At 41.5% G+C, this 26,818-nt stretch overlaps 1 protein-coding gene across 13 annotated transcripts in view; it reads right to left on the minus strand.

Annotated features, from left to right (window-relative positions):
* The window catches only part of EPB41L2 (erythrocyte membrane protein band 4.1 like 2), a 198,261-nt gene that overhangs the window by 3,328 nt on the left and 168,115 nt on the right, over positions 1-26,818 (minus strand). For 7 of the 13 annotated variants that reach the window (XM_072965861.1, XM_072965860.1, XM_072965859.1 and 4 more), the window contains 6 exons: positions 24,055-24,108; positions 23,284-23,850; positions 21,461-21,583; positions 19,559-19,657; positions 17,661-17,741; positions 12,209-12,314 (listed from right to left, as the gene is read on the minus strand). In XM_072965861.1, coding sequence (XP_072821962.1) covers positions 12,210-12,314; positions 17,661-17,741; positions 19,559-19,657; positions 21,461-21,583; positions 23,284-23,850; positions 24,055-24,108 — 1,029 coding nt within the window. In that variant the 3' untranslated portion in view covers position 12,209. Of the gene's footprint in view, positions 1-12,208; positions 12,315-17,660; positions 17,742-19,558; positions 19,658-21,460; positions 21,584-23,283; positions 23,851-24,054; positions 24,109-26,133; positions 26,305-26,818 lie in introns of all 13 variants that reach the window. The other 6 variants (XM_072965867.1, XM_072965866.1, XM_072965865.1 and 3 more) reach the window with 4 other exon arrangements.

Below are 26,818 nucleotides of genomic sequence, written 5' to 3' on the forward strand. Positions count from 1 at the left end.
GGAGTAATTTATTAAATCGGAGTTTTTATTAACACATCCATCTTTGTTTTTTGACTGCATCTTGCACTTAAACACATGTAGAAATGCACCCCAAGAACTAAGCACCTAGCTTTGGAGCTGGGAAGGAGAAAGGGATGGAACCGCCAATGTCAGTAGTATACAAGCATCAGACGTCTACACTTTTTCTGTTCTTTTTGCATTTGTCTGTGAGAAAAAAAATAAAACTTAAATAAACAAACTACATTTTGGGTCTAAATGATCTGTCACCTAACCCACTCAAACTGAAACTAGGCACTGGTTCTTCATCTAAGACCTGTACACGTTTTAAGAGCTCTTTTTAAAGTTTCAATTCTACCTCATACACATAGAAGTCTGGATTCTTTGTCAATGCAAACTGACAGACATTAATCACTGGCATGAATTCAATCTGCTTTCATTTTTGACAATGTCGTAACATTCACCTTGAGTTTGGATATGGTTACAGCTGTTACATATATGAGTTATACTTTATGTACTAGAATTTTGGTCATGTAAACAAAAACAAAAACCCAAACCATTATCTCCCTGCTTCAGTTTCCCACCCCTGACTATACAATGTCAGTGAACATTTCTAACGACTTAACCTCACATTCCTTAGCCTGTGTCCCCCTCTTTTGGCCACCCTGAGAATAGGTCAAGGTAGCTGTTTCATCTACTCACAGGTCTGATTCTATGTCTAAATTTTTCAAGGATACATTCTGGTTGCCTCCTTTGCCTTAAATCTTCACAGAGGGTCCAGGGCATCCTTAAATCTGCCTGTCTTGGTGTGCCTGATGCACAGTGGGAAATCAGTCAAGTTCAAGCGCAGAAGTTCTACGTTGTCATCTGAAAAGCACAACCTCAGAGTCTCGAGAGACAGGGGCTTATGTGGTGGGTCTTATCTCGAGCACGCTCCACTCCAGCAACTGACTCACTAAATTAGTAAATGTGCATTTTTCAAAAGTCATTATAATGATGAGTGGCAAAGCATCCATCCAGAGGGGAGTCTCAATAAAAATGCAAAACTGTGGCTTTTATCCAAAATAATTAAAATAATGCAAGAAAGCATAACCTTTCAGATTAATGAAGATTCAATTACCAGAGAGCAGTAATATAGCCCCAGATTTTGAAAAACCTGAGTAAATTATTTATGTAAGGCACAACGCAACTATTTCTTAAATAAGAACAAGGTTCACGTACTCAAGTGTGAAATCCAGCTTTAAATACGATAGTTCATGCATTTCAGTTATTTCTAATGCTCAACTTTCATTTTATTCTTCTGTGGTTCTCAATTTGCACATTTGATTTTAATGTTTAAACAGAATTTCCACTGTAAGAATATAAAATCCTAGAACCAAAAAACGCAAGAATGATCAATTTCTATTTGGTGAGACCAGGAAATAGCCAATTTTTACAATGTTGTATTACCACTATAATTCAGACCCACCAGTTCTCAAAGTGTGGTCCACAGACCTCGGGGGTCAGCACAACTCTTTCATGGGTTTCTGAAGTCAAAGCTATTTCATAGTCATACTAAGACACTATGTGTCCTTGTCAGGGTGTGGACACTTTCACTAAGGGTGCAGAAACCACAACGAGTAAACCTGCTGACATCTCAGCACAGATCAAGGCAGTGACACCAACTTGTACCTGAAGTCACTGCATGCACTCACAGTGAAATAAAAAGCAAGCAAGCAAGCCAGTTTCACTTAAGGATGTCTTTGATAAAACAGAAAAAAATACTAATTTTCTTACATCTCCATCCTGGAGTATCTTTTTAATATTCTGTGTGATGTAATGGTAAGCACACATAAAACATTTCTGCTGTGTATATAAGTACAGTGGGTGTCCAGAAGGAAAGCGGATTTGTACAAATGTCTGGACTGTGAGTTGAAGACGCTGTTTTCATTAAACACCTTCTTGACTTGGGAGAATTACTGACAAACTATGTCGTTTGATTTGGATGTTTGGCAGGCATTTTCTTGAAAATGAGATGAACCCATCACTTCAAGAAAAACAATTGACAAAACTTCTTGCCAATGCTAAAATGCAAGCTTTCATGTGAAAATTACAATTTTGGAAAATGTCTTTTGGGCACCATGTACCTGACACCTTCCCAATATTTAGAGGCTCTTCTAGTGAGATTAGTGGCAACCACTGATCTTTTCACTGTCTGCATCATTTTGCCTTTCCCGGGATGTCAGAGTTAGAATCATACATTATATGATGCCTTTTTCACAGAGGCTTCCTTCACTGAGTGATTATTTTTAACTCAATAAATAGCTTTAAAACTATTTGATTTATAATATGGTAAATTTCAAACTCACATAAACAAAAAGCTCTTTGGGTGTGTCAATACTTTTTCAGTGTGTACAGTGTTCCTGAGACTGTTCAGCTTGAGAACCGCTTATAGGGAACCTGCTCCCTAACCCACTGCTCTTCCTGCTCTCACAGCTGTTTGTGTGAGTGCTAAACACAGAAGGAAGAATTAAATCTAGTGTTTTCTCCTTCGCAGTCAAATCACAGCACCTCTTCCACAAGCAGTCCAGCATGGTGGTCTGGCACCTCTTGGTCTGCTGTTTGGGGGCTGCTCTTTCCTCACGAGGCTCTCACGTCGGCCCCTGGAGGCTCCAGTCTCAGATTCAGGTCTTTCAGGGCAAACTTGGGCCCCGACCCCCACGTCTGTCTCCTCTGAGAGCCAACCATACTGAGCTCATTAACACACACGCCAACACAATTTCACTTCAAAGACAAAAATTCAGCCCAAGGTTTGCTAGACTCACAAGTCAATTAAATATTTCCAATTTCAGGAGAGTCAATTTTGAGATGTTTTCCACAAATTTCCATTTGCTTAAAAAAACAAAGGAAGGAAGGGGGAAAAAAGTGTGTCTTTGTCTCCCACGCCTGCAGTTGCTTTCCCTCCAGAGGAGGTTTTAGGAGGCGCAGCTCCTCCGTCCCACCCCGGAATGGTCCAGGCTCTTTCAGCTTTGCGGCCAGTTACACTCCCCTGCCTCTGAGGGCAGCGTGTGCTGTCAGGGATCTGAGCAGGCCAACTAAACAGGTTTTCTTTAAAGCTAACAGTAAACTTCCTGTTAGAGCCTTTCTGCACATTCAAGGCACGCTACCTAGAGAAATACTGCATGCGGCAATTTCGGAATATTCTGTCAAATGAATATCAATTTTATCTCATTTTTAAAGATGCTTATTTTATAAAATAAGGTTTTACTTGTTCTCTTAGCTTGATACCGTAGTGGTAACCTCAAAGGCATTTTGTACAAAATCAGTGTTTCCAAAAAGAATGTTTGTCAACTACTCTGGTGGGAGCTTGTTATTTCAAAGACACGCATCATGAATCCTTCAGCAAAAGCAACATGCAGTGTGGATTCAGACTAACTGAGAGTCGGTCCTGGCTCTGGCTCCCACTGACTGTGTGACTGAGGGACTTAACTGCTCCAGGCCTCCGTGTCCTCATCTACATCACAGGTGACTGCAAGAACTAACTGAAATAATTAATGACAAAGTTCTCAAATAAACTTAGCACAGAGTAGGCACTCAATAAATGTTAGCTGATGTTATTTTTATAGATTTTCATACATGATATTTCATTCCTGGTTTTGCTTCCAAATCCAACTCAATTCTACCTGAAAAACAGAGATGTCCAGTTCAGTTTCTCCGTTAATAACTGCCCTAACCAGTATAAGGTTTCCTTACAGGGTACTTCATCCACTCCAGCATCTTTTCAATCAGGCCTACACCCTACATACTACTAATGAATTAACCTAACTGATGGATGGTGCTGAAAATATTCTTCCCACACTCAGATACCCTATGCAGGTGCCTGCAGAGCAAAGCCTAACCCACGGTACAACATGGAGTGTATTTCTGCAACTTGCCTTTGACAAATCTTTCCAGCTCCGCTGGGAGCTCCACACACAGCCACAGCGTAGGATCTGCCCTTCCTGATGTCCAGCCCATGGTTTTCTACATGGTCTTCCCTCTCTGCTCATCGTCGTACCTGCAAATCCTCCCCACACTCCACACAAAGAGTCTTCCTGTGGCCTGTTGAGGGAGGTCTTCCCTATCGGCCAGTCAGAAACAGCTTCTCCAGTCAACTGTCACAGCCCTTTATCCAGGCTTCCCTTAGAACACGATTTTTCACCCTGTATGTTATCTGTATACCTTCTCCTATACTTCTCTGTGTTTACTTCTCTCACAGGAACTACCCTCGTCCCTTGAACATGGTATGTTCACAATTACATTAATGAATCCACAAATGAAGTCACAGGGACAAATCTGCAAGGCAGGGCTAAACAGAAGGGGCTGTGGGGGAGGGAAACCCCAACAGGACTGCATTGTATCTCCAGGAACAAAGCCACGGCTGCCTTGTCTTCGCCATTAGTTTCATCTGCTGATTTAAGTGGAAAACTTTCGGGTTCTTTTTTCTGATCTCCTTTTTTGTTGAATAACTACTTCTGTGATATTCAGGAGGACTTTTGCTTTTAAAAACAACAACAACAACAACAACAAACTGGTTTTCCCAAATCTCTGAAGCTTTGACAAAGATTTCTAAGAGTAGTTAGTATTTGGCCCTAAAGCTAGAGTAAGGTCTTCTGGTTCACTCTGCTGAGTTCAAACCCTGTTGAGAACGTGATATGAAAGCATTCTACAAAACCCTAAAGCTTCTTTTAAATAACAAATGGACTGCATACAGTAAGGTTACACTCAGGGTACTTTATCCTAGCTAAGCCTTTGTCAATCTCAGGTTCATTAAGTAGAGATAAGAAAAATTTCTCTGTAGCATAAAATAAAACTTGTGCTTTAAAAAGGAGTAACAAAACCCTTCTCTTTTAGAAAAACATCTTTGAACTATACATGAACAGAACTCGCTTAGTGATCATTTTGTATTTTCCTCAAATAGGAAGGGCTGTCGGAATCAAAAATTCATCTCCAGACACAACTCCCTCACTGATTAGTTACCACATTTTTTCTTACCTCTTCAAAATCCACTACGTTATTTTATACTTACAGGACATCTCAATTTGGAATAACCACTATTTCAAACGCTCAGTAGCCACATGTGAGCACTGGCTACCATGCTGGAGAGAACAGGACTAGATTCCCACTTGCTCTAATGCTAACGAAACTATTTTGATGCATGAGAGTTAAATAACCATAGGGCCAACATGTCCTTGGAATATAATTCTCATGAGCACAAAAGTATCTTAAAAACACACACACATACACACAGACGTACTAGTCAGTTCCCGGAGCATACTCCTTCCTAACCCACTCACAAATTTACATCAAAATTTACAATTACTATTTAAACAATGGTATCTGGGATGTCTAACATTAGACAAGTTCCTGAAGCAAGTGAAAACTCTACGCAGCTCCACATGTGTGTGGTATTTAATGATTCTGGCACAGAAGAGACGATAGCAAGTTACTTTAATCTCTAGCCTTCTATTTCCTCATAAAAAGGATGTAGGTGGAGAAAAAGATGCTCTGTAAACAGTTTTGTAGTAAGTGTTCTTTTAATTTCCACGCTCTTAAATACCCTTGCCCTAGGGTTTAATAAAAGTCATAACCACCACATTCAGCATGTCCACGCTCTCCAGAGGCCAGGCAGGTAACACGTGAGCAGGGACACCAGGCATAAGGACCCCAACAGGAAGAGATGGGAACGAGGGACACTGGTGACTTGGGGAGAAAGCTCTTCCCTTGTCTACAGCGGCAGCCCCTACACTGAGCCACTGCAGCCTTGAGAGAAAGCAGGTCAGCATCCTCAGAGCTTCTCGAATTACTGGGTAAATTCCCACTGTAAGCAGTAATAATTTATGCAATTTCTGTAACATACTATTTGGGCCAAAAAACCAAAACACAACTCTGGATATGGCCTGCATGTCTCCAATTTGTCAATTTTGTCTTGCCCTCTCCTCCCCTCTTTTTGGGGTCATTTTTAATTCTCAACAATAATGAAAAAAAAACTGGGGAAAACACGCAGCGCTTGTGGCTAAGGGATTAATAACCTTAACAATCCTGTAAGAGATAAAAAATGATAAACACCTGAATAGATAAACCTACAAAGGACACACACTGCAATTCAAAGAAATGCAAATTGTGCATTTCTTTGTGTGCATACATGTATGTATGTGTGAATATGTATATTTTGACCCCACTAGCAATGAAATGCGGTAACAATCAAAAAATGCTCTTCCTTCACAATTTTAAAAACAGTGAGGGGAACAAATGCTCTTTCCTCACCAGACTGGCAAAGATTTTTTAAATATCAATAATCTTCAGTTTTGGCAAGGGGCCAGGGAAACCACGATGCTCTTAAACGGCTAGTGGGAGTCTAACTTTGTAGAGCTTTGAGGGAGGGCATGTGGGCAGTATGTCAAAAAGAAATCTTTTAAAATTTAATTTTTAAAATCAGAGAAACAATGAAATTGATGCCACTCAAAATGTACACACAGGTATGATCTTTGCAGCTCTGCTTACTTGTGAAAACTGAGGAATAACCTAAATGCCCGTGAATGGGGGTCAAGTTAACTATCATGCTTCCATTCAACGGTTGTTGAAAATGATGACAGTGACCGGCAAAGTGACCTACAATGTACTGTGAAGTATACAGAAAAGCCGGATATATGACAGAATCAACAGTACCAGCCTACATGAAGTCAGGCAGAGTGGACAGAAGAGCAAAAGGCCCAATTGCTGTGATTTCCACTTCTTTGAAGCACTCTCCATGTAAATACTAATTCTTCAACCGACTACAGGCTCCCTCCCCACCACCGGACTGTGTAGCTCTGACAAAGCCCCGCTGGAAGCTCGCAGGTCCATTCTGTACCAACAGCTCCAAAGGACACGTGCACTCAGTTTCTTTGCAGTACTTAATGCTTGATGACCCTCTCCTCTTGCAGCTTTTGCTGCACCCTTTCTCCTCTTTGTTTCTTCCCACCTTCCTGCCTTCTGACTCTTCCTCCTGTGGCTCCTCTGCTCCCCAGGCCTCAACTCTCTGACCCGGCCCTGGGCAGCATCGCTCAAACTGAAGGCTCCACTGGCAGAGAACACATGCAGACGACCGTCACATCTCCACCCCCTGCGCCGAAGCCTGTCCTGCTCTCTCTCAATGTTCCTGGCTACCTCCTGGACCTCTCCATGGGGACATTTCATAAGCATCTCAAACTCAACATCTCTGGGGTAGAAAATCCTAATTTTTATCCCGTTCTTCAGAGCTAAAAGGGTTCTTGGCTGACTATGTTACAATGTGCCTTATTAACAAACCCCTGTGTAAGTTCTGTTACCAACTCCAGTTTACAGATGGCAGAACTGAGGCACAGAGGAGTGAAATAACCCGCCCACATCGTGTGACCATGAAGTAGATTTGACCCCAGGGAATCTGGTATGCTATGCCTCCTTTTAACACTCAGACTATCTGGTAAATTTCTAATTAACCATGTTGTGTGTGTGTAAGAGACTTACACATTTACTTCTAAACTTCCACTATAATTCCCATGACAGCTGGTCTCCTATAGCACCACAGAACAAAATATACATCTTTGCTTTAAGACAGCTAAATCAAGAGGACTGGCCATACTGCACATGACATGTAAAATCAAACACATATTCCATGACTGAAATCACAGGTACCACCATCAACCCATCTGCCCAAGCCCCAAGACTGGGAGTTATCTGGGGTTCTCCCCTCCTCCTTCATCTTTCCAATTCACGAACTTCTATAGCCTCATGAAGTCACCACCTCACAAACCTTTACCATCTCATATACACGAGGAGTACCTCACAGCTTTTCAAAATAGACTTTAGCCTCTTCAGCTTGGCTCCTAAGACTCTTTGTGATCAGACCTCTGCCTCTCTGCAACCTTCATCAAGTGCTCTGCAAGCCAGCTGCTCCTTCCTAAATACCACAATACCAGCTCCTGCCTCGTCATTGAGCTAACTCCTACTCACCACGAAGCTCCAGAAGCTCCAGCGCACAGCCATCTCTACTGCCCCTCTCTGATTCAGGGACCTTACCTTTCAGTTTCCACCCAGCACAGTTCAGAACTTACCATAAAACTTCAGACTCTAATCTGCTACTGTTGCTTTATTGTCTGTGTGAGTGCAGACCCTGTTTGATTTGAAATCTCCATGGTAAAACAGGAGATGATCCCTAAAGAGCATCCCATAAAATCTGTATAATGAACAACAATAACAAAAAGAATAAATGAGTGAATGGATGAGAAGCTGCTCCCACACCGTCTCATCCTTCGGCCGCTCACTGCTTTCAGAGGAAAAGGAGGCGCTGTTCACTTTTTTATCCTCCATCAGAGTCCGAGAGGCTCAGCTGAAGTCTGGGTTCCGGGAGCTTATGGTATCAGCTGAGGCACAGTCACAAGCTTCCCCTCCCGGGGCTCATTCTTTCTGAGGCCACACAGACCACCCCACCGAGCCTGGGCCCGTCCCCCTTCTCATCAGGACGGGCAGGGACACCATTCTAGTGGTCACAAGGTTGGTAACACTTTGTGGCCCTTTGAGGGCTCAGAAATACACACTTGGGATAAACTGGCAGGACGGAGCAGTCCTTAAGATGACGTAAAAACATGACAAGGGTTTAGGAAAGTGCTCCTCTGCCTCACGGCTGGCCAGCGCCCAGCAGGGCGAGGGGCTGGGAGAGGCGGCTTCAGGAGTTCGGTCCTCGGCATGTGCTTCTCCGACTATCTTTTCTGTTTGCTCCCCGCTCCCCTACTTTCAATGCTTGATCAAAAGCGCAGAGCCACTGCAAAGGAAGAGGTCAGATCAGATCAGGAGGAGAGCTTTTCACTTCTGGAAACGGAGACGAGGCAGATACACCACACAGTTATTTCTCCTTCTTTTCTGATGTTGGGATTCCGTGCTGGTCCTGCTCTCTGTGCCGGGTCCTGCTTGGACCCACATGCTGCCTCTGTGGGATTCTGGCAGAGTGACCAGAGCGTAGCTGGAGCAGTAAAAACACATTCTTCCCAGCCCTGACAGTCACCAGCAGAGAAAATTTTTCCAAGAACAAGAGGCGGCCGGTTAGGAGTGGAGATGCTAAAATGGCTTGGAGACGCCTGGAGACGGTAGCACCCCCTTGTCCTTCAAATTTCAAATCAAACTTGTTTCTCAAGTAACAGGTGAAACTGATAGCAACTCAAGCCCCCGCTTTGTTCTCTCATCTCACGTTATTCCCTTCAGAGCACTTGTCAGACTTGCAATTACATTTTGCTTATTTGCTAATATTTACACCTCCCCTTGAAGTGGATCCTTCCCAGGTGGACTGTACCTTCTACCAACTTGACTCCTCACTGCCTTAGCCCTGCCCTAGCACATTTGGGCACTTATTAAATGTTTTCTGAATGCATGAATGAATCTTTCCAAATTTAGTTTGCTCATCTTATCTGTGAGTTTACACATTAACTTCCTAAATCTGTTTAACAAGGTTGCTTATAAAAGATGGCCTCTGAGGCAAACTTCAAAGTCTGTGTGTGTTTACATGTGTGTGTTTCCACTGAAAAAATGAACATAAGGTGCCAAGAATAACTGATATAACTCATTTACTTTAAAACTTATTAAAATGCCACAAACGCAGGTGAAGTGTTGGTTATGCTCACAGTGGTCACTAAATTTTGTTTTATATTTCTGATTAAATAACTGACACACAGAATTTAGAGGAGAAATATCCATTATTTTTACATTTGCATTACATTCAATTTTCCCATGCATTATCACATTATATCCTTATAATAAGCAGAAAAGGTAGACTGTACCAGCCCTACCGACTTGCCCAATGTCACAGAGTTTGAGATCTGGCAAGATTAAAACCTAGCACCTGATCTTCTGACTCCTACCTAAGAGTGTTCTCAGCCTTGCATATAACACAGAACATTTATGCAGGAAAGCAGACACTGTGCTTGTGCTAAAATTTCAAATTATTTTTGCTTGTAAGTCCTTTGTACACCCCGTGCTGAAAATATTAAAAGACTGCTAGATATAAGACCAATATTGAAAAGTCAACTTTATCTCCCTATACCAGCAACGGCTAGAAAAGATTTATAAAACCTCTTTGGGTAAAAAAAAAATACAATTTTGTTGAAAGACATCAAAGAAGATTTATATAAATGGAGAGATATTTTACCTTTGTGGAAGAAAAGACAACATCATAAAGATGTAACTCTCACCATACTGAGCTGCAGAGCAGATGTAATTCCAATTAAAATACCACAGGGTTTACCTAAGAACCTAACAATGTGATTCTGAAATTTATATGGAACAGAAGGAGCCCAGAACAGCCAAGACACTCCTGAAGAAAAGGAACACAATTGGCGATTCTCATTGTAAAGCTATAGTAATTCAGGCAGTGCGGCACTGGAGCAGGGATGGACACAGGGACTGATGGAAATGAGTGTGCTCAGAAACACACGCAGGCAGGTAAGAAACTTGGTATCTGACCTGCAGATTAGAGCGGTGAAGGATGGGCTCTTCAGTAATCAGGGCTGGAAGGCGAGCTTCTTACACAGGAAACAAACTAATCACTGTTTCTAATCACACATAAAACATTTTCTGATAGGTTAAAGATTGATCCATGAAAGGTAACGTTAAAATCTCTGCATTGAAAATATCTCTAATGGGTATGGAAAGCACATAAGCCATAAAAGGAAGCTTGCTAACTGAACTATATTAACGTATTAAAAACTATGTTCAACATATTCACACACTGAACTATATTAATAATAAAAGACAAACCACAAACCTGAAGATATTTGCAACACATAAAATTGACAGAGGATTAGAACCCAGAATCTATCAGGAATCAAAAATTATACGTCGTTTCATATTTACCAAGACTGGTAAAAATTAATAAGCCAGAGGAGAGGCTGTGCCATGGTGGAACCCCTCGCTCTCTGCGATGGGAAAGTACTTGGCTTTGCCACCAGGTGGAAGACGCATGTTCTGTGACCAGCCATTCCAGGGGGGTATCCATCTATCAGCTGATCAACGTATGCTCATTTTTAAAACAAAAAAGCAATCTTAGTATATATGCTGTGTGATTAAAACCTGCCTTTTAAAACCTTAATACATAATTACAAACACTGGCTCATTTTTTAAGAATTCTTTAACCCAGCTTTTAACGATGAGATGCATTTTGTCATCACACAGAAGCAGCAAGATACATAACCAATCCCTCCTGTTGGCCATTTAGATGATTTCACATTTTTCATGAACGTATATAGAAGTGTGATACTCTTTTAAGTAAATCTTTGTATACATTTCTGATTATTTAAGATAAATTCCTCACAGTGGTTTAAATGGTAAGCATGTTTAGTGTGGGTTTTTGCCAAACTGCCCTCCAGGAACCACTACTGATTTATACAGAAGCACAAGTGTGTTCCCTCCCACTCCGCCAACAGACTCCCCAGTCCTGGCTGAAAACATAAACTTAGCCAGATTTAGAAGTGAATTTTTCATTTGTATTGATTTAAGCAATAGTGAAGCTGAACATTTTTTTGTTTATTATTCACTTAGTTTCTACACGGTTTACTTGCTTCATCCTCTGCTCATTTTTCTACTTAAGTGTTTACATTTTTTGATGACATGTAAGAATTCTTAATATATTCAGGACATTAATTATTTCTCTGCCAGGCATATTAACTTTTTCACTTACCCTTTACTTTTGCTTTTGTTAATTTGGTTCAAATTTTAAATTTTCATATAATCAGAGTAATCTTTTCCTTTATGGTTCTTTCTCTGACATGCAATTCCTAATGTCTGCATTTAAAAGATTTAACTAATCTCTCCTTCATGCCCCTGCAACAAAAATCCCTCATCTAAATGAAGGCAGCAGCACCTTCCTCAAAGGGTCATTGTGAACTTTAAGAGAACTTATATGAATGTGCTCTGCAAATAGTAAAGCAACATGTAAATGTTGATTATTAACAGCTCAATACGTGGCAGTTATTAGTACCACATGATGCCCTACGGTCCAGAGTTTATAATTAATTATAGGCAGGTCACTTGAGCAGAGGTACTTGGGGATGATAAAGGCTGAAAGATCAAATGGACTGTAGGAAACGCAGAAATGCATCGTGATGGAGATGTGCATTTCACACCCCTTGGCAGGTTCCAGAACACAGAACAGTCAGGAGAAAGGCCCTGATGACGAGGCTCTTACCTTATTCTTCTCCCTCCTCCAACTCGGTTTCTTTGTGCACCACCACCCTCGTGACCGACATGTCGGGGTGCTGCTCCCTGGCTTCTCTGATGGCCTGGGCCAGAGCCTGCAGGGTCAGGAGAGAGCACTGTGAGTGGAAGGAGAGGCTCCTTTCTTGGGACAGAAACACACAAGCCTGCCCATCACCTGGGAGCTCGCCTCCAGCCAAGATGGTTTCATTGCTTTATTTGAGGAAGCAGGAAGATTTGAAATGGGCTCCTTGTTCGTTTTAGAGAATACTTTTCATTTCCCCTGATTTCCCACTTCTGTCTATTTCCAAGTAATGACGCATGGAGGAGAAACACGCTGGCTCTTAATCCCGCCCAGTCTGGCACTTATGGTGAAACAGAGAAAAAGAAATCTTCTCTGACCTTAGTATTCTCACCTGTAACCTGAGACTAATGCTAAGATTGTAAAGATCATGTTAAGGTCTGCTGTATGGACTGAAGGAAAGATGTAAAGCATGGTGTCTCCCTCCACACTTGAGTGATACTTGCAATTTCCCAGCTGCCTCAAACCCCACAGTGCAGGGCCAGGTCCTGCTCATCTTTGCTCTTTTAGGTTCTCAGTAATTTCTTAAGGAATGCAGGAAAAATATCTATTAAGCCTGCTAGGATGTAGAATAATTAAAACTGGACAAAATCATACATAAAGCTAAAATAAAGAGAGAGACTAATCTTTAAATGCTAAACTACAGATCCCTATTTTACAGGTGAAAACACTAGGGGCACAAAGGTTTGTGGGTCTTTCTCAGGGCCATCCTGCCAGGGGGCTGCAGGGCTGCAGAAGGACTGGGCTGCCCTGCCGCTGGTTCACCATCTCATCTCTGCATCAGGCTGGAAGAAAGCAGACAAGGTTTCTCTGCGTTTTATCAGAAAGTAAACTGTATACGAGAATTACGGCAAAGTGGAAAGATTCCATTTTTCAGAGGGAAAGATGTTTAAAGAGGTCTCGAGGGGGAGAGTAAAAGAAAACAGCACAGACCAACACTCAAAATCTAAGACAGAACTCTGAAACAAAAAAGAAAGTCTACTAGGACAGAGAGAACTACATTTCACAAGGAAAATATGCATTTGAAAAAAGCAGCACGTTCTTCCTGTTGCTCTGTCACCTGCTTTAGGGGACAACTGCGTTTCTTGTTTGTAGTGTAGTTTCTGTCATCTGGAAGGTTACCGAGCAAAACCCAAGCCTCATACCACAGAGAAAGAGAAAGCAACCAAAAAATTACTTTTACACCAAAAAATTTTTGCACAGAAGCTTGGAATACACTTGAAGGTGCTTAGATTTCCACTAGGGAACAAATCCGGACCACTCACCTGTGTCAGGACAAGTGAGAACTCAAGACTGGGGACCAGCCTCAATTCAAGCAGCGGCATGACTGCTTGTCCCCGGGGGGAGCAGGCAGCCTGGAGGGCAGGAGTGGAGTGGGGAGAAGGGCGGGGACCTTGTCGCAGAGCAGGGCGGAAAGTGCTCCCGTGTGTTGTCTGCAACGCTCATGGGAAGGGAGACCACGTACAGCAGAGGGAGTCTAAGTCCGAGGGTGTGTTCAGAGAGAAGAGGGAGACTGGAACAATCAAAACTGTCTACTCTATGCTGGTTTGTGGAATCCAATTTGAGAAAGGACAGCTCTGATGGGAGCCAATGTGGCTACAGACAACGTCTCAGATACTTTGAATGTACAGTCATTACAAAGATCTGTCTACATTAAATCAGTGCGCTTGTCAAAGAGGAAACATACATGACGCCCAAGGGAAGGGAGCACGTGAGAAACGTGCTTTTAATCAGCAGACAAATAAGGAAAACCCAAAACTGCTGTTATCTTCAAACACATCTGACATCAGTTTGCCCTTAGTTCCTTTCCTTCCATAACATCAGTACATATTTTTTAAATGTTCATTTATTTTGGCAACAATAGATTGTGAGAAAACTACCACATCACGTTCCCAAATTGAGAACTCGTTTTATTAGAAAGAAATACGCTCTGCCCTGTCGTTCATCCTTCCCTGGCACGGAGCTGAGGGCCACGACCAGCACCGGGTGAAGGGCCTGCAAATCAGCCTGTGCAGAAGCGCGCCTCTCTCATTTGCCAACACAACAGACAGTCCTTTTTCCTACTGTGCTTAGATGAAGGGTGTCCTTCCACTATTAGAATTCTTTTGATGTAGGCAAGGAATTGACAAAGGTGTCAATGACATCAAAGTCACTGCAGGACTGACATCAGTTTTGGGCAGGGAAGTGATTTCTTTACTTTTAACCAGTTTCATCATCTCATTTACAGGCTTTAAGAGGAAGGCAAGCCCATCACGAGCTTCTGGTGACAAGCATACCAGAAGCTACAATTCCATTTACTCAAAAAAGTTTATGCCATCTTAAACATGGAAAAGTTATGAAAAAGGTAAATATCTCTTCTCTTCATTTGGATAGCTGACCTCAGTTATTTTTTTTTTTAATGAAGTATAGTTGACTTCCAACGTTGTGTTAGATTCAGGTGTACAACAAAGTGATTCAGTTATATGTACATATGTATTTTCTTTCAGATTCTTTTTAATTTTAGGCTGTTACAAGATACTGAATATAGTTCCCTGTGCTGTACAGTAGGTCCTTGTTGTTCATCTATTTTATATACAGTAGTGCGTATCTGTTAATCCCAAGCTCCTAATTTACCCCTCCCAGCCTGACCTCTGTTTTAAAATGGGCTGAAATATGACATCACACACACAAGATGTGTGTCCTCATAGCAACAGCTAAAGCTGAGGCATCATCATTTTTTTCTAATGTAGGAAGAGTTAGGAATATGTGTTATTCTGGAACTTACATTTCAGACTGTGTTTCTAGTATTTACTGCTTAGAAGCAGTATTATCTAAATTTGAGTTTTCAGGTAAAAAGGGACAAAGGAATACACATATCCTTAAGGGGAAAAAGCAGTATTTGAATGTCTGAAAAGGCTTAGTTCAGTGGAGAGAGAGGGCAGAAGAAACAGCCTGGGAGACGATTCTGGTTGTCACTTTCCATCCTGATGCCACAGCACGTGGGCTTCTGCCCAGCACACTGCAGGAGTTCAGTAAATGCGGCTGGGTGAGGGTCCCTGAGGGAAAAAGGGTAACAATAAGGTTTGTTCCAACTTGAGGTCAGAGGAGCTCAAAACTGTCCCAGTGAAGCGCAGAATAAACCCACCTTATGGAAAATGAGAGGCTTGGTTTCCACATAGGTAATTCGTTTTCTAGTGGTGAACAGGCACGGGTACTAGTCATCTATTAGGGATCTCCCCTACTAAGTCAGGGCAACTCTTTAATCTCTAATGACTCTCAAGGAATTTTAAAAACGACACTATGAAATACGTAAGTAAAATTAGGTTTACAGGAGTTTTAAAAAACAAGAGTAATTTTCTTTTTAGGCATAGGAAGAAACTCTGTTCCTCTTTGGTTACCTAATAATGAGCCTTTCTTAAACGAGAAATTTTGTTCTTTAAAATTCTCTTTCCTGAGTTCATTCAATATTGTGTTCAAAGCTGGATAACTATCATTGCTTCCTACTCCCCAGCTGAGATGGCCAAGTGAACACTTACTTTCCTTTTCTTCAAATTATTGTAAAAGGAAAACAGCTTGGTCTCCTTTAAAGTGAGTGAAAATCACTCAGAAAATAAAAAAATTCTCATCACTTGAGACTGCAGTCTAAAATTAAAGCTACTCTCAAAGCCTCCAGTGGTTCCATTCATCACCTGCTTTTTAAAGGCTTGTATCCTACTCTGCTTAACATAAGAATGGAAGCACAATTCTGTAAAAAATCTTTTCTGAATACATGTAAAATTTCACTTTTTAAGAGACCTTAGATTATCTTCTCCTACTTCTCAATAATAGTAATAATTAGGGGGAAACACCTAGAGTTAAATAGCCTACTTTTATAATGCTATAAAAAATACTTGATAAGTTCCTAAAAGCAGGCATAAGTCAAACTTAGTGGCTGTTCTTATTTTTTTTGGAAGCCAGTGTCATTAAATTGCCATCCATTTTTTTTTTTTTTGGTATACATATATTTTTACTGAAGTATAGTCAGTTTACAATGTTGTCTCAATTTCTGGTGTGCAGCATAATGCTTTAGTCATACATGAACATGCATATATTCGTTTTCATATTCTTTTTCACCATATGTTACTATAAGATATTGAATATAGTTCCCTGAGCTATATAGTATGAACTTGTTGTTTACATATTTTATACATATTAGTATCTGCAAATCTTGAATTCCCAAATTATTCTTTCCCATCCCCTTCTCCCTCTGGTAACCATAAGTTTGTTTTCTATGTGAGTCTGTTTCTGTTTTGTAAATAAGTTCCTCTGTCTCTTTTTTTAGATTCCACATATAAGTGTTATCAGTGAAGTTAGAATACTCCCTCACCCCATACACAAAAATAAACTCAAAATGGCTTAAAGATTTAAACATAAGACAAGACACTATACACGTCCTAGAAGAAAACATCAGCAAAATATTTTGATATAAATCTTAGCAATGTTCTCCTAGGGCAAACAATAGGGATAAAAGCAAAAATAAATGGGATCTGACTAAGCTTACAAGCTTTTGCACAGCAAAGGAAACCATAAACAAAACAGAAAGACAACCTATAGAACAGAAGAAAATATTTGCAAAAGATGAGACTGACAGAAGCTTAATTTCCAGAATATATAAACAGCTCATACAACTTAATAAGAAAAAAAAACAGACAACGCAATCCAAAAATGAGCAGAAGACCTAAACAAGCAATTCTCCAATGAAGACATACAAATGGCCAATAGGCACATGAAAAAATGTTCAATATCGCTAATTATCAGAGAAATGCAAATCAAATCTACAATGAGGTATCAACTCACACCAGTCAGAATGGCCATCATTAAAAAGTCCACAAATGATAAATGCTGGAGAGGGTGTGGAGAAAAGGAAACCCTTCTACACTGCTGGTGGGAATGTATTCTGGAGCAGCCATAATGGAAAACAGTACAGAGATTCCTCAAAAGACTGAAAACAGACTTACCATATGATCCAGCAATCCCATTCCTGGGCATATATCCAGAGGAAACCTTAATGCCATTCTTCTGTTACTAACTGATGACTCGCCTGTAAACCAGGCCCACATGAATGCCTGATGGTTGCCAAAAATCCCCTTATTCTGACCCAAAGATGCACATAAGGCCAGAGGGAAAAGAAAAGCAACCCATGTTTGATGCTAATTCACTGCTAGGAAGGATGAAAGGACAAGCTGTGTCTAGGCTGTGAAGTGCCTTTGTGCCGAGCTTAGGAGGTGGGCCCATCCAGGAGGCACTAGGGTAAGGGCTTTGACACAGGATGTGATACGATGATGGGTGCAAAATTTAGAAAATAAACATGGTCAATTTCAGAGCCAGATCCTCAGGTCTTTACCTGGTCGTGATCAATATCTGCATCTCCCGTGATCACGATGCGTTTCTCAATTCTTGTTTCAGATATTCCACCTTTTACAGTCTAAAGGTCATAAAGAAAAAGAGGGGGGACAGCAATTACTAAAACAGTTTTACACATAATCAGAGAAAACAGATGGAGCACAACTAGGCCCTCTGATCATCGTTAGGCAATGCAGGGGAAGACTGATGTTCAAGAAACGATTTTTAAGCTCAATATAGAATCCCATGGTTTAAGCTGTAGCATCATCCGTCAGTTCTCCTCAACCAAAAGCAACCTTAGAAACTAATTTATCAAGATTCAGGTGAGATTAAGCTGGGACAGATGCCATTTAATCCAAAGAGTTTCACTGGGACATTCCATCACAATTTCCCGAGTTTCTCCACTCCCAATTGGCCAATTTTTAAAAAGAAAAAATAATTGTTGGTTTTATGTAGAGTTTACAAGGAATTCTAATAATTTAGGCATGTGGTTCAGGTTTGTGAAACTGCTTGATGTTATATAGTTCTGACAGCTCGACTGGCATCATACAAATCCATTTGGTGATTGTTCATCTGGTGTAGTGCAATAACAAAAAAAGAAGATCTGGATTTGGTTTAAGATCTGAGAGATGGGTGAGGGTGATACCAAGATCCTCATTCAGTGTCTGATTTGACTCTGCACATAGCCGTGTGGGTGACCTGGAACATGGCTAAACAAAGGCCCTGAGGGAAGGAGCTCCTGGGTGAACTGCTGCAGAGTTGCTGGCTTGCAGCAAGGTGACAGAGCCTGGGGCATGATAGGGGCTGAAGAGGTCATGCAGCTGTGATATTCTGAATGATGAGCAAATACCACACAGCCCTGAGGAAACACACCTCCAACCTCTGCAGCTCTGAGAAGTTTACACACAGTCACAAGTGACTGCACTTTATTGTAAGAAACAAGGTTGATCAGTAGGTCTTAATAACTGGATATGCTTTAAAATGAACATCAATACCATCTTGCACTTATGGGACATTTTTTAATTTCCAAAGCTTTTCATTGAAATATGTATGGGGTGAGCAGGGCACCAGGGATACACTTGAGACCTTCAAGCACTAATCGACTATGAGAAGTAGAAGCAAAAGGAACTACTGGAAAATAATGCTGGGTCAGAAATGCGACGACCGCAGCACACATCAGAATCACCTGGAGGGCTTCTCAACCACTCCCAGGGGGTCAGAAGATCTGGAGTGGGGACCACAGCATTCACACTTCTAACAAGACCCAGGTGAGTCTGCTGCTGCCAGTGCAGAGACCACACTGGGAATCAGTGGTCATCTGGTGTTAAACATCTGGAGAATGAACTGGAAAAATGCCCCCAATCCATGCTCTAGTATCTTAAATCAGTGGGGGAAATTTACATGATTTGGACAACTTGGTGAACTTTTTGTTCATTTGGGGGTGTGGGGGTGTAATTAGGTTTATTTATCTATTTATTTTTTAAGTGGAGGCACTGGGGGCTGAACCCAGGACATTGTGCATGCTAAGCACGCACTCTACCACTGAGCTATAGCCCTGCCCCTGGTGAACTTTTTGAATAGTGGTCTTTACTCGCTTGCTTGTCAGGAGGGCTGACGAGTACTTACCAAACCTACACTTCCACTCCTATTAAGTTCTTTCTGCTCCTGTAGCTGTCTCAGGTAGAGCTATTCAGAACATTGTTTTACTCCCTTGTACTTTACAGATTTGCAATTTGGTTCGAATACAAATGTCAGTGGAGCACAATTTCTTGGATACTTTAAATGGAGGCATTTTTATTCCACTGGCACTGTGCATTTTACTTTGAAGTGTGTACAGGAACAAAGAAACAATTCATAAAAGATCCTGCTGGCGATGTACATTCCCCTGGATGGCTTTACCTTGGTGATGTGTGTGGTTGTCGTTGTCGACACAGACTCAGATGTGATGGTTTGTGCGGTCAGTAACGTGCCCGAGTCACCACCAGCCCCGCCATCAATCTTTGGAGAGTTGGAGGGAAAATACAAAGTAATGCTTAACTTCCGTTATGTTGACAGAGAAGACCCCTCCCCATCGAAAAGGCATTTTTTAAGATCTACGCAGTTGGCAGAAGATGATAGCTGCCTATCCTCTGCACGTTTGTGGTGGTGATTTACTGACCAGGAGATTGGCTGGCATTTAAACAGAGTAAAGACAAGGGTTAAATGCACATGGAGAAGCAAGCCCTGGTGGAGAGAGAAAAAAGGGAGAATGGAAGTAGAAGGTGGGGCTGACATCTACAGGGGAGTCAGGACAGAATTCGGCTGGGGGCCGTCTGCAGAAGCTGGAAGAAGAAACTAGAGAATCAGGCAGAGAAGTTTCCACAGTAATCAGAGTGCTGAGTTTGTTATTGTTTTTTAAGCACAGGTGGGTAAAAATAAACGTTTTTCTCAGATTACTAAGCAACAGAACCTGACTAGGATAGACTAAGCTTGAGTGATTAGGTTATTTGCTTATGTCTAGATCTTATTTTAAATGACACTGTCCCTGTAACCATTTGCGCTTGTACACAGCTACGTCTATTTCAAGACATGCACACATATGAGCCCACATGCGTGCTCTCTATACACACATATATGTACACAGCATATATAAATTCTATGCATATGTCTAAATGAGTTTTAACTTGTTTGATACCAGAAAAGGCAGAAAGTTCTAGAGTTTACCAGGGAAAACAATGAAGCACATTAACAGCCTAATAGTTGAAGATCACCAAACATGTTTGTCTCCTGCTTCCTGACACTGACACAAGCAAATAACTGGAAGGTTCAGAGTTCCTCTGGCCCTAAGAGGAAATCTCTTGAACTTGGGTCACACACCTGCATTTCTTTACAAAGGCACTTACCACAATAAAAACCCATGAGGTCACACTCCCCCACCACTCTCATTCCCAAGAAACCCATTTGTGCTTACATGACATCTGTGCACATTTACAGATATTATATCTAAAATAATTCTGAGGAACATTTTGCCCATGAACACATTAAACCTCCAAAAAATATTTTGAGAGGGCAATAGTCTGCTCCCCCACCGTGGTACAATCTGACTAGAACATTAAGTTTCTCAGGCAAGAAAAATAGTTGTCCAAATTTCTAAATGGTTCCATTTTGAAATGATGGCTACTTTCCCCTTTTTTGTTACCCTTAAGGTTATACATCTTAATGCTTATTTCAAATCTTTACAGAATCAATGTCTGAATACCTAAATCGAACACACAAATCTGATTATTATTCAGACGCATAGTATCATATTTACCTAAGGATGACGACACATACTTTCAGAAAATAAGCCCACGTGAAGGAGAAGCACGGGTGTGTGTGCTTGTGGGTGTGCATGCTTGAAAGCGAGGTGATTACACTGTCTTCGTGGAGTTAGAGGGGGGAACAAAAGCCTAAACTCTACAAATCCACAAATTACATCAGATCCAACAGACTTTGTAAGACGATCTGTTTTCCAAGTGTATGTAAACATTCCTGGATACATCAAGCCATCTTACAATAAGAACAACAAGGCTGGTACTGCCTATCTTAAAAACATCACGTGTATGCTTCCCCCTATAATGACAGGGTCACCGATATGACTGCAGCTCTCTGTCTCGATCTAAGAAGTAACATAGCAAGTTATGTTGCTGAAGTACAGTTATAAAATGGAGATACAAAAAGCTACGTCGAAGTCAGAAACACAAGCTAGGAGAAGAGGGAATGAACACAGAAACAGATTAAGTAAAAATGAACTCAAACAGTCCAAGTCTAGAGCTTTTGTACCTGTGGAGACTCATATGTGATGGTTTTGGTCTCAGTTTGGACAATAGGGACTTCCTTGGTGGAGATTTCTGTCCTTTGTGAGGCATCAGAAATTGTTACCATCTCTGTTTTTACCACTGGTGGCTGAGGTGAAAAGGAAGGGAAACATAAATTCTAGAGGTAATAACATAAAAGTGCTTAACGGAGCCTTCAAAAATAACTGTTAAGAAATATATCCAAACACACACTCATGCACAAAAGAAAAGAGTAAAAGCAAATGATTTAAAATAAAAGACACAAAAGGAAAACACTTTCCTTCAAATATCACATATACGTGTGTATATATACGTATATGAAGAATAAGCCAGTGTAACAGCTCCCTACATCGTGGTTCGCTTCAAATTGCAATGGTCCCAAATTACTTACGTGTTGAGCCTGGCGTACAGTGATATAGAAACTTTAGCTTTAAGCAAGTCATGATAAAATTGAAAAGAAATCAAAACAGTGAACTATGTTGACTTTCACTACAGTTTAAAGCAGCACATGGTTTGTGTGAAGGCTCGTTGCCTTGAACTGGCACATCAGAGAGGTAGACTAAGATTTGCTCTTTTCCCCAAAAAGCCTTTTCTGCCCTACTGACAAGGAGATCCCATTTTAAGAAAGAGTATCTTCGAGTATGATTGTTTCCAATTATCTTGTCTAAAACTTGTAGTATTTCTTCTGTATTCCGTAAGTTATAAAGGTTATATCCGGAACTACTCCAACACTGTTGCACTGATGCTTTGAACAACTTAAAACATTAGAGAAGTTCACAGCCCGTTAATATTGCAGTCTGCTGAGCATATATGTTTAACACACCACCAGACGGTATTATCATCAAAATAATACAGTGCTTTGAGAGAAAATTCCCAATTAATTATTTCAAGACAAAGTCATTTTAAGATTTTCCCACCCCATCAAAGAGAGCAAATGTGGATAATCCCTCCACTGTCAGCATTTTAGAATCAAGGAATATTCACATGGAAGTAAACCCTCCCTCAGCATATTTTTAGAGACACTGAACCTAGTGACCACAACTTAATCTAAAAGGAATGTGGAAATTTCTTTCTTGAAGAGAAAAGGGAAAAGACTGATATCCAGTGGAGACAATCCACAAAACGTACCATCAACTTGCAAATAACCCAGAACTGACGGGAGGACAGAATGAGAAGAGAAGGATACCCTCTTATTAGCCTCTCGCTGCCTGGAAGGAAAGAGAGCCTGAATCTAAAACCCAAAACCACAGTGATATTCAAGACATCATGTTTTCATCACTGCTAGATACTGAATTCAGAGCACCACGGTAATCGGCGCCTGCTGCCATTTCTGAACATCTTAAACTAAAGAGAATGAGCCAGAAAGTCAAACCCAGTCGTGACACCAGCAACACACACACACTCACACTGACCATTTTTCAACAGCACACATACAATTTTCTAATTAACAAAAAGGTGTTTAGTGTGAAGAAGCAGTGCAACTAAAGACAAAGCATTGAAAACATCCAAAAACATGCAAAGAAAAATTTCAATGGGAAATGAGAAGGCGAAAAAATGATGTGGCCGCAGTAGCAAAGTTTACTGTATCAGGTGATCCAGTTGCAGTAAAGCCGCCAGAAACCGTGACCCAAGCGGGCAGAAAATCTGCAAAAAGCCGGGCTTTCCCGCTTCCTCCCGTGAGAGAGAAAAATCAGAATCTTGTCCGAACAGCTGAAGGAGAACCGGGAGGACAGGAGAAGGAGAGAGGCAGGTGTTTTCCACCCGAGAAACAGCTCGAGAGTTAGGCTCCCGCCTGGGTCTCCAATTTACCTCTGAACAACAAATAATTTGTGGCAAAACATCAATGTCAACATGAGACACCTCTCCGTTCACTTTCTGTGGCTCGTCCTCGGGTTCTTCGCGCATGTCTTGCTTAACAACGCCTTCGTTTACGCTCTTCTCGGCGGGCATTTGAGGGGCAACTACATTTTCCTGGATCACTGTTTCTACTGCGCTGACACTGGCACCTGCTTGGGTGACCGGGCTGGCTTCTGGCCCCGGGTCCTCCCTCTCTACTACCTTGGCTGCTGGGCCGGGCTCCTCTTCCTCCGCCTCTTCTTCATCCTCCTCCTGCTCTTCCCTGATGGTGCCCTCAGTCACACGGTGGTGGGGCCGGTACTCCCCCACGTCTTCCTCCTCGCTCTCACTGCTGCTGCTGCTCTCAGAAGACAGGGAGGTGGAGTCTTTCTGCGTCAGAGGCTCCACCTGCCGCATCTCCCCAGGACCACGCCCAGGTGATCGCTCTTTACCGTTCATTTCTTCCGTGATTACTCTTTCGTCTTTCCCAACCTCTGCCTGCTTCTTCTCCTCCACTACATTCAGAGTCTCATGTGAACTCTGCACAGAGAAAAAAAATGGATGAGGGGGAAACAGAAATAGATGAATAAACAAAAGCGACGGAAACCAAAATTAACTGATGGTGGGTTCATGTCATGGAGAAAAGCAAAGATGATTGTGATGGCTGACTGAAAGGGAAGCGGGGGAACGTGAGGGCAGGTGGGAGACGGCGGGCAATGGTGTTAACGTGGAAGAGGGGAGAACCTTAACAGCATCACTGGCTCCGGCGCAAGGCCCTTCGGACTCGGGAGCGCGTTTCTGCGAAACAAAAAGCAACCGAGGACACAAAATCAATAAAGTTTTATCTCAACACCCACCAAAACAAACATCTGACACTGCAAAGACAGAACAGCAAGGATCAACAGCTACAAAAACCTTTGCTCAAGGTCACATGGCAGACAATCCAGACAAACGCAAGAAGCTTAGGAAAGGAACAAAAACACAAAAATAGCCAGCATCCTCCCAGAGAAATAAAATGCTTTTATGATACTTATACCTATAAGCTCCTTCTTGTTGAAAAGGTGAGGGAAAAAATGGAATTATACCAAAGCTTACTCATTATTTTAAAGTTTAAATTTTAAGACTCTGAAAATCTATTCAACAAACAGTTTTGGTTTTTTTTTATCAGACTCTTTAAAAAAAAACCCGGTCTGAAACCCTAATTCCTAAATGGAGAAGGCATTAATAAGATGACATCTTTATTTTTTTGCTGGGTTGTTTAAAATCAGCTTTAATTGGCAAAATTATAGTTGGTCTCAGATCATTAACATTAAAATGTCATTTCAGAAATAATTATTAACACCCCAAACAGTGTTATACAGATTAGCAAAGGGGTATCATAACATTCAGGTGGATGTCAGTGAGGCTCCAAGTGTTCTCTCACAGTTTCTCTCCAGGAATTTAGCTCCTCCATTTGAAAATTGAAATGAACCAAATTTATTATTTGAGATGCTCACTGCTGCCCTCTGCAGACATCTACTTTCAGAGAGTAAATGTACTCTAGCTACGTAAGTACAGTATCTACATGTTCAATAAATACCTGTAGACCAAAGACAGTAATAGAACTTACTATACTATGGTGCTGATAATCAAGGTAGAAACCTTCTTACAAAGGAGTCTGTCTTTAAGATTAAATTTTTCCTTAAACGTATTTTTTTTTGAAAGGCCAATTTACATCAATACAAAGAAAGCCTAGCCAACTTTCTGACATTCAGGTAGCACTAATGCCTTGTGCTCTAACTTAAAAAAATTCACCTGGAGTCAGCAGCTCTACTTATTCAAGAAGGTACCTTGATGCTGAAAGGAAGAACACTGCACTCTGAACCCTCTTGGGCAGAAACAGACCTTGTGAAGCTGCCCAGACATTAACTGGATTGGAGCTGTTTCCAGTAATAAATAACATGATCTCATGCCTATCTGCTCCAACAACCTGGAGACCATGAGCCAAAGGTCAAAGGGCACGTGTCTCGATAGCACCCATCACACACTCTGTTTGCTCTGTGCTGTTATTCCTAAATGCATGCTACGGGCATGTTTTCACTGCTCAAAGTTAATAACTTGTAAATCATGTTACTGACAGGACAAGAGAGCCATCCTTCCAGTTTTACTGAAAACCCAGAGGTTTCAGATGTTAAACTGGAAAATTCTAAATCTATTTTGGTAAGTAGGCAACATTTAACTGTAACTCCTTAAAAACTTCTTTATAAAGAAAGATATACAGCGATCAGAACACTTCTAAAGCAGGTATGTCATTATTATTACAGGTCACTGAATAATTTTTATTACTTAACCTCAAATGGCTGGATGGGTTCTGCCCAAGTTCAGGGAATCCCCTTGGGGTCATTGCAAAACTGAAAATAATTCTTTCATTAAGTATGGCAGGCACTTCCAATTTTTTCGCATAGGCAGAATTTTTAAAATAATAAGCCATCAGAAGACATTTAGACATTTAGGCTTTGAAAATTGTTTTGCAAAAATACTTGGCTTCTACTTGGCTGAAGGTTTCCCTCCACAAAACAACTCAGACTCTGAGTCTTACTGGTTTAAATGATTCTCTGAATTTAGGCAGATCAGGGTGGGGTGGAGGGAGAGGAAGCAGGAGAACCATCCAATCAGTATCTTTTCCTCAAGTTCAAATTCGGTCATTATTTCTTGAATGTTTCTCCCAGGACGAGTTAATTACACTAATGAAAGCACTGGAAAAAAGGGTTCCTTAACATTCAAAAAATAAAAATCACTCTTATATGTGGCTTTTAAAAACAGGGGAAACAAAGTAAAATGCACCTCAGGCAACTGTGAGGAGGAGGGCGAGGAAGAAAGCTTTTCATAAGGTGCATTATGGTTCACAACAGTGCCCTCTGCTGTCCAAGTGGTGGCTGAGGTGAAGGAGGCTTTCATGCTATCAGAAAAGCCCTTTTCACTAAACAAAATGGATGTTATCTCCTCTTCTAGGCTCTGGAGAGGTCAGAAAAGGAAGAGCAAAGAATTAACAATAAGTCAGGACCGACAGCAGTGACCTGCTGAAAGAAAGGAAAGGTTACGCAAGAAAGAATCACAGAATAGCATAAATTGAAGGAAAGGCGAGGATTTGAAAAGGTTCTGCAGCAGCTGTCTGTGGCCGTTTGCCTGCATGCCAGCTTTCCCCCCTGCCTGACTGATGCTCCAGCCTACAGAAACCAGCCAGAACTCTGGTTTATCACTGAAGCTTCACAGCAAGCTGAGCGTGACCGACCCGCCCACCCGCCAGACACCATCTCGCACACTCCCAAGGCTCCTTGGCACCGGCCCTTCTCCCACGCCCGCTACACTTCCTCCTGTGTTAGAGCGTGGGGGACCCTAGCCCCTGCCTCCAGTGCCCCTCCCTAGGCGCTCTGGGCCTTGCCAGTTTTGTCATCTCTCTGGGGTCCACTTAATATTCTCTCTTGGGTATGGTCTTCCCTAACTACGCCAGCTCCTATGATCTCTTCCC

This window comes from Vicugna pacos, chromosome 8 (assembly GCF_048564905.1).
Source record: "Vicugna pacos chromosome 8, VicPac4, whole genome shotgun sequence".
Taxonomy (NCBI): domain Eukaryota; kingdom Metazoa; phylum Chordata; class Mammalia; order Artiodactyla; family Camelidae; genus Vicugna; species Vicugna pacos.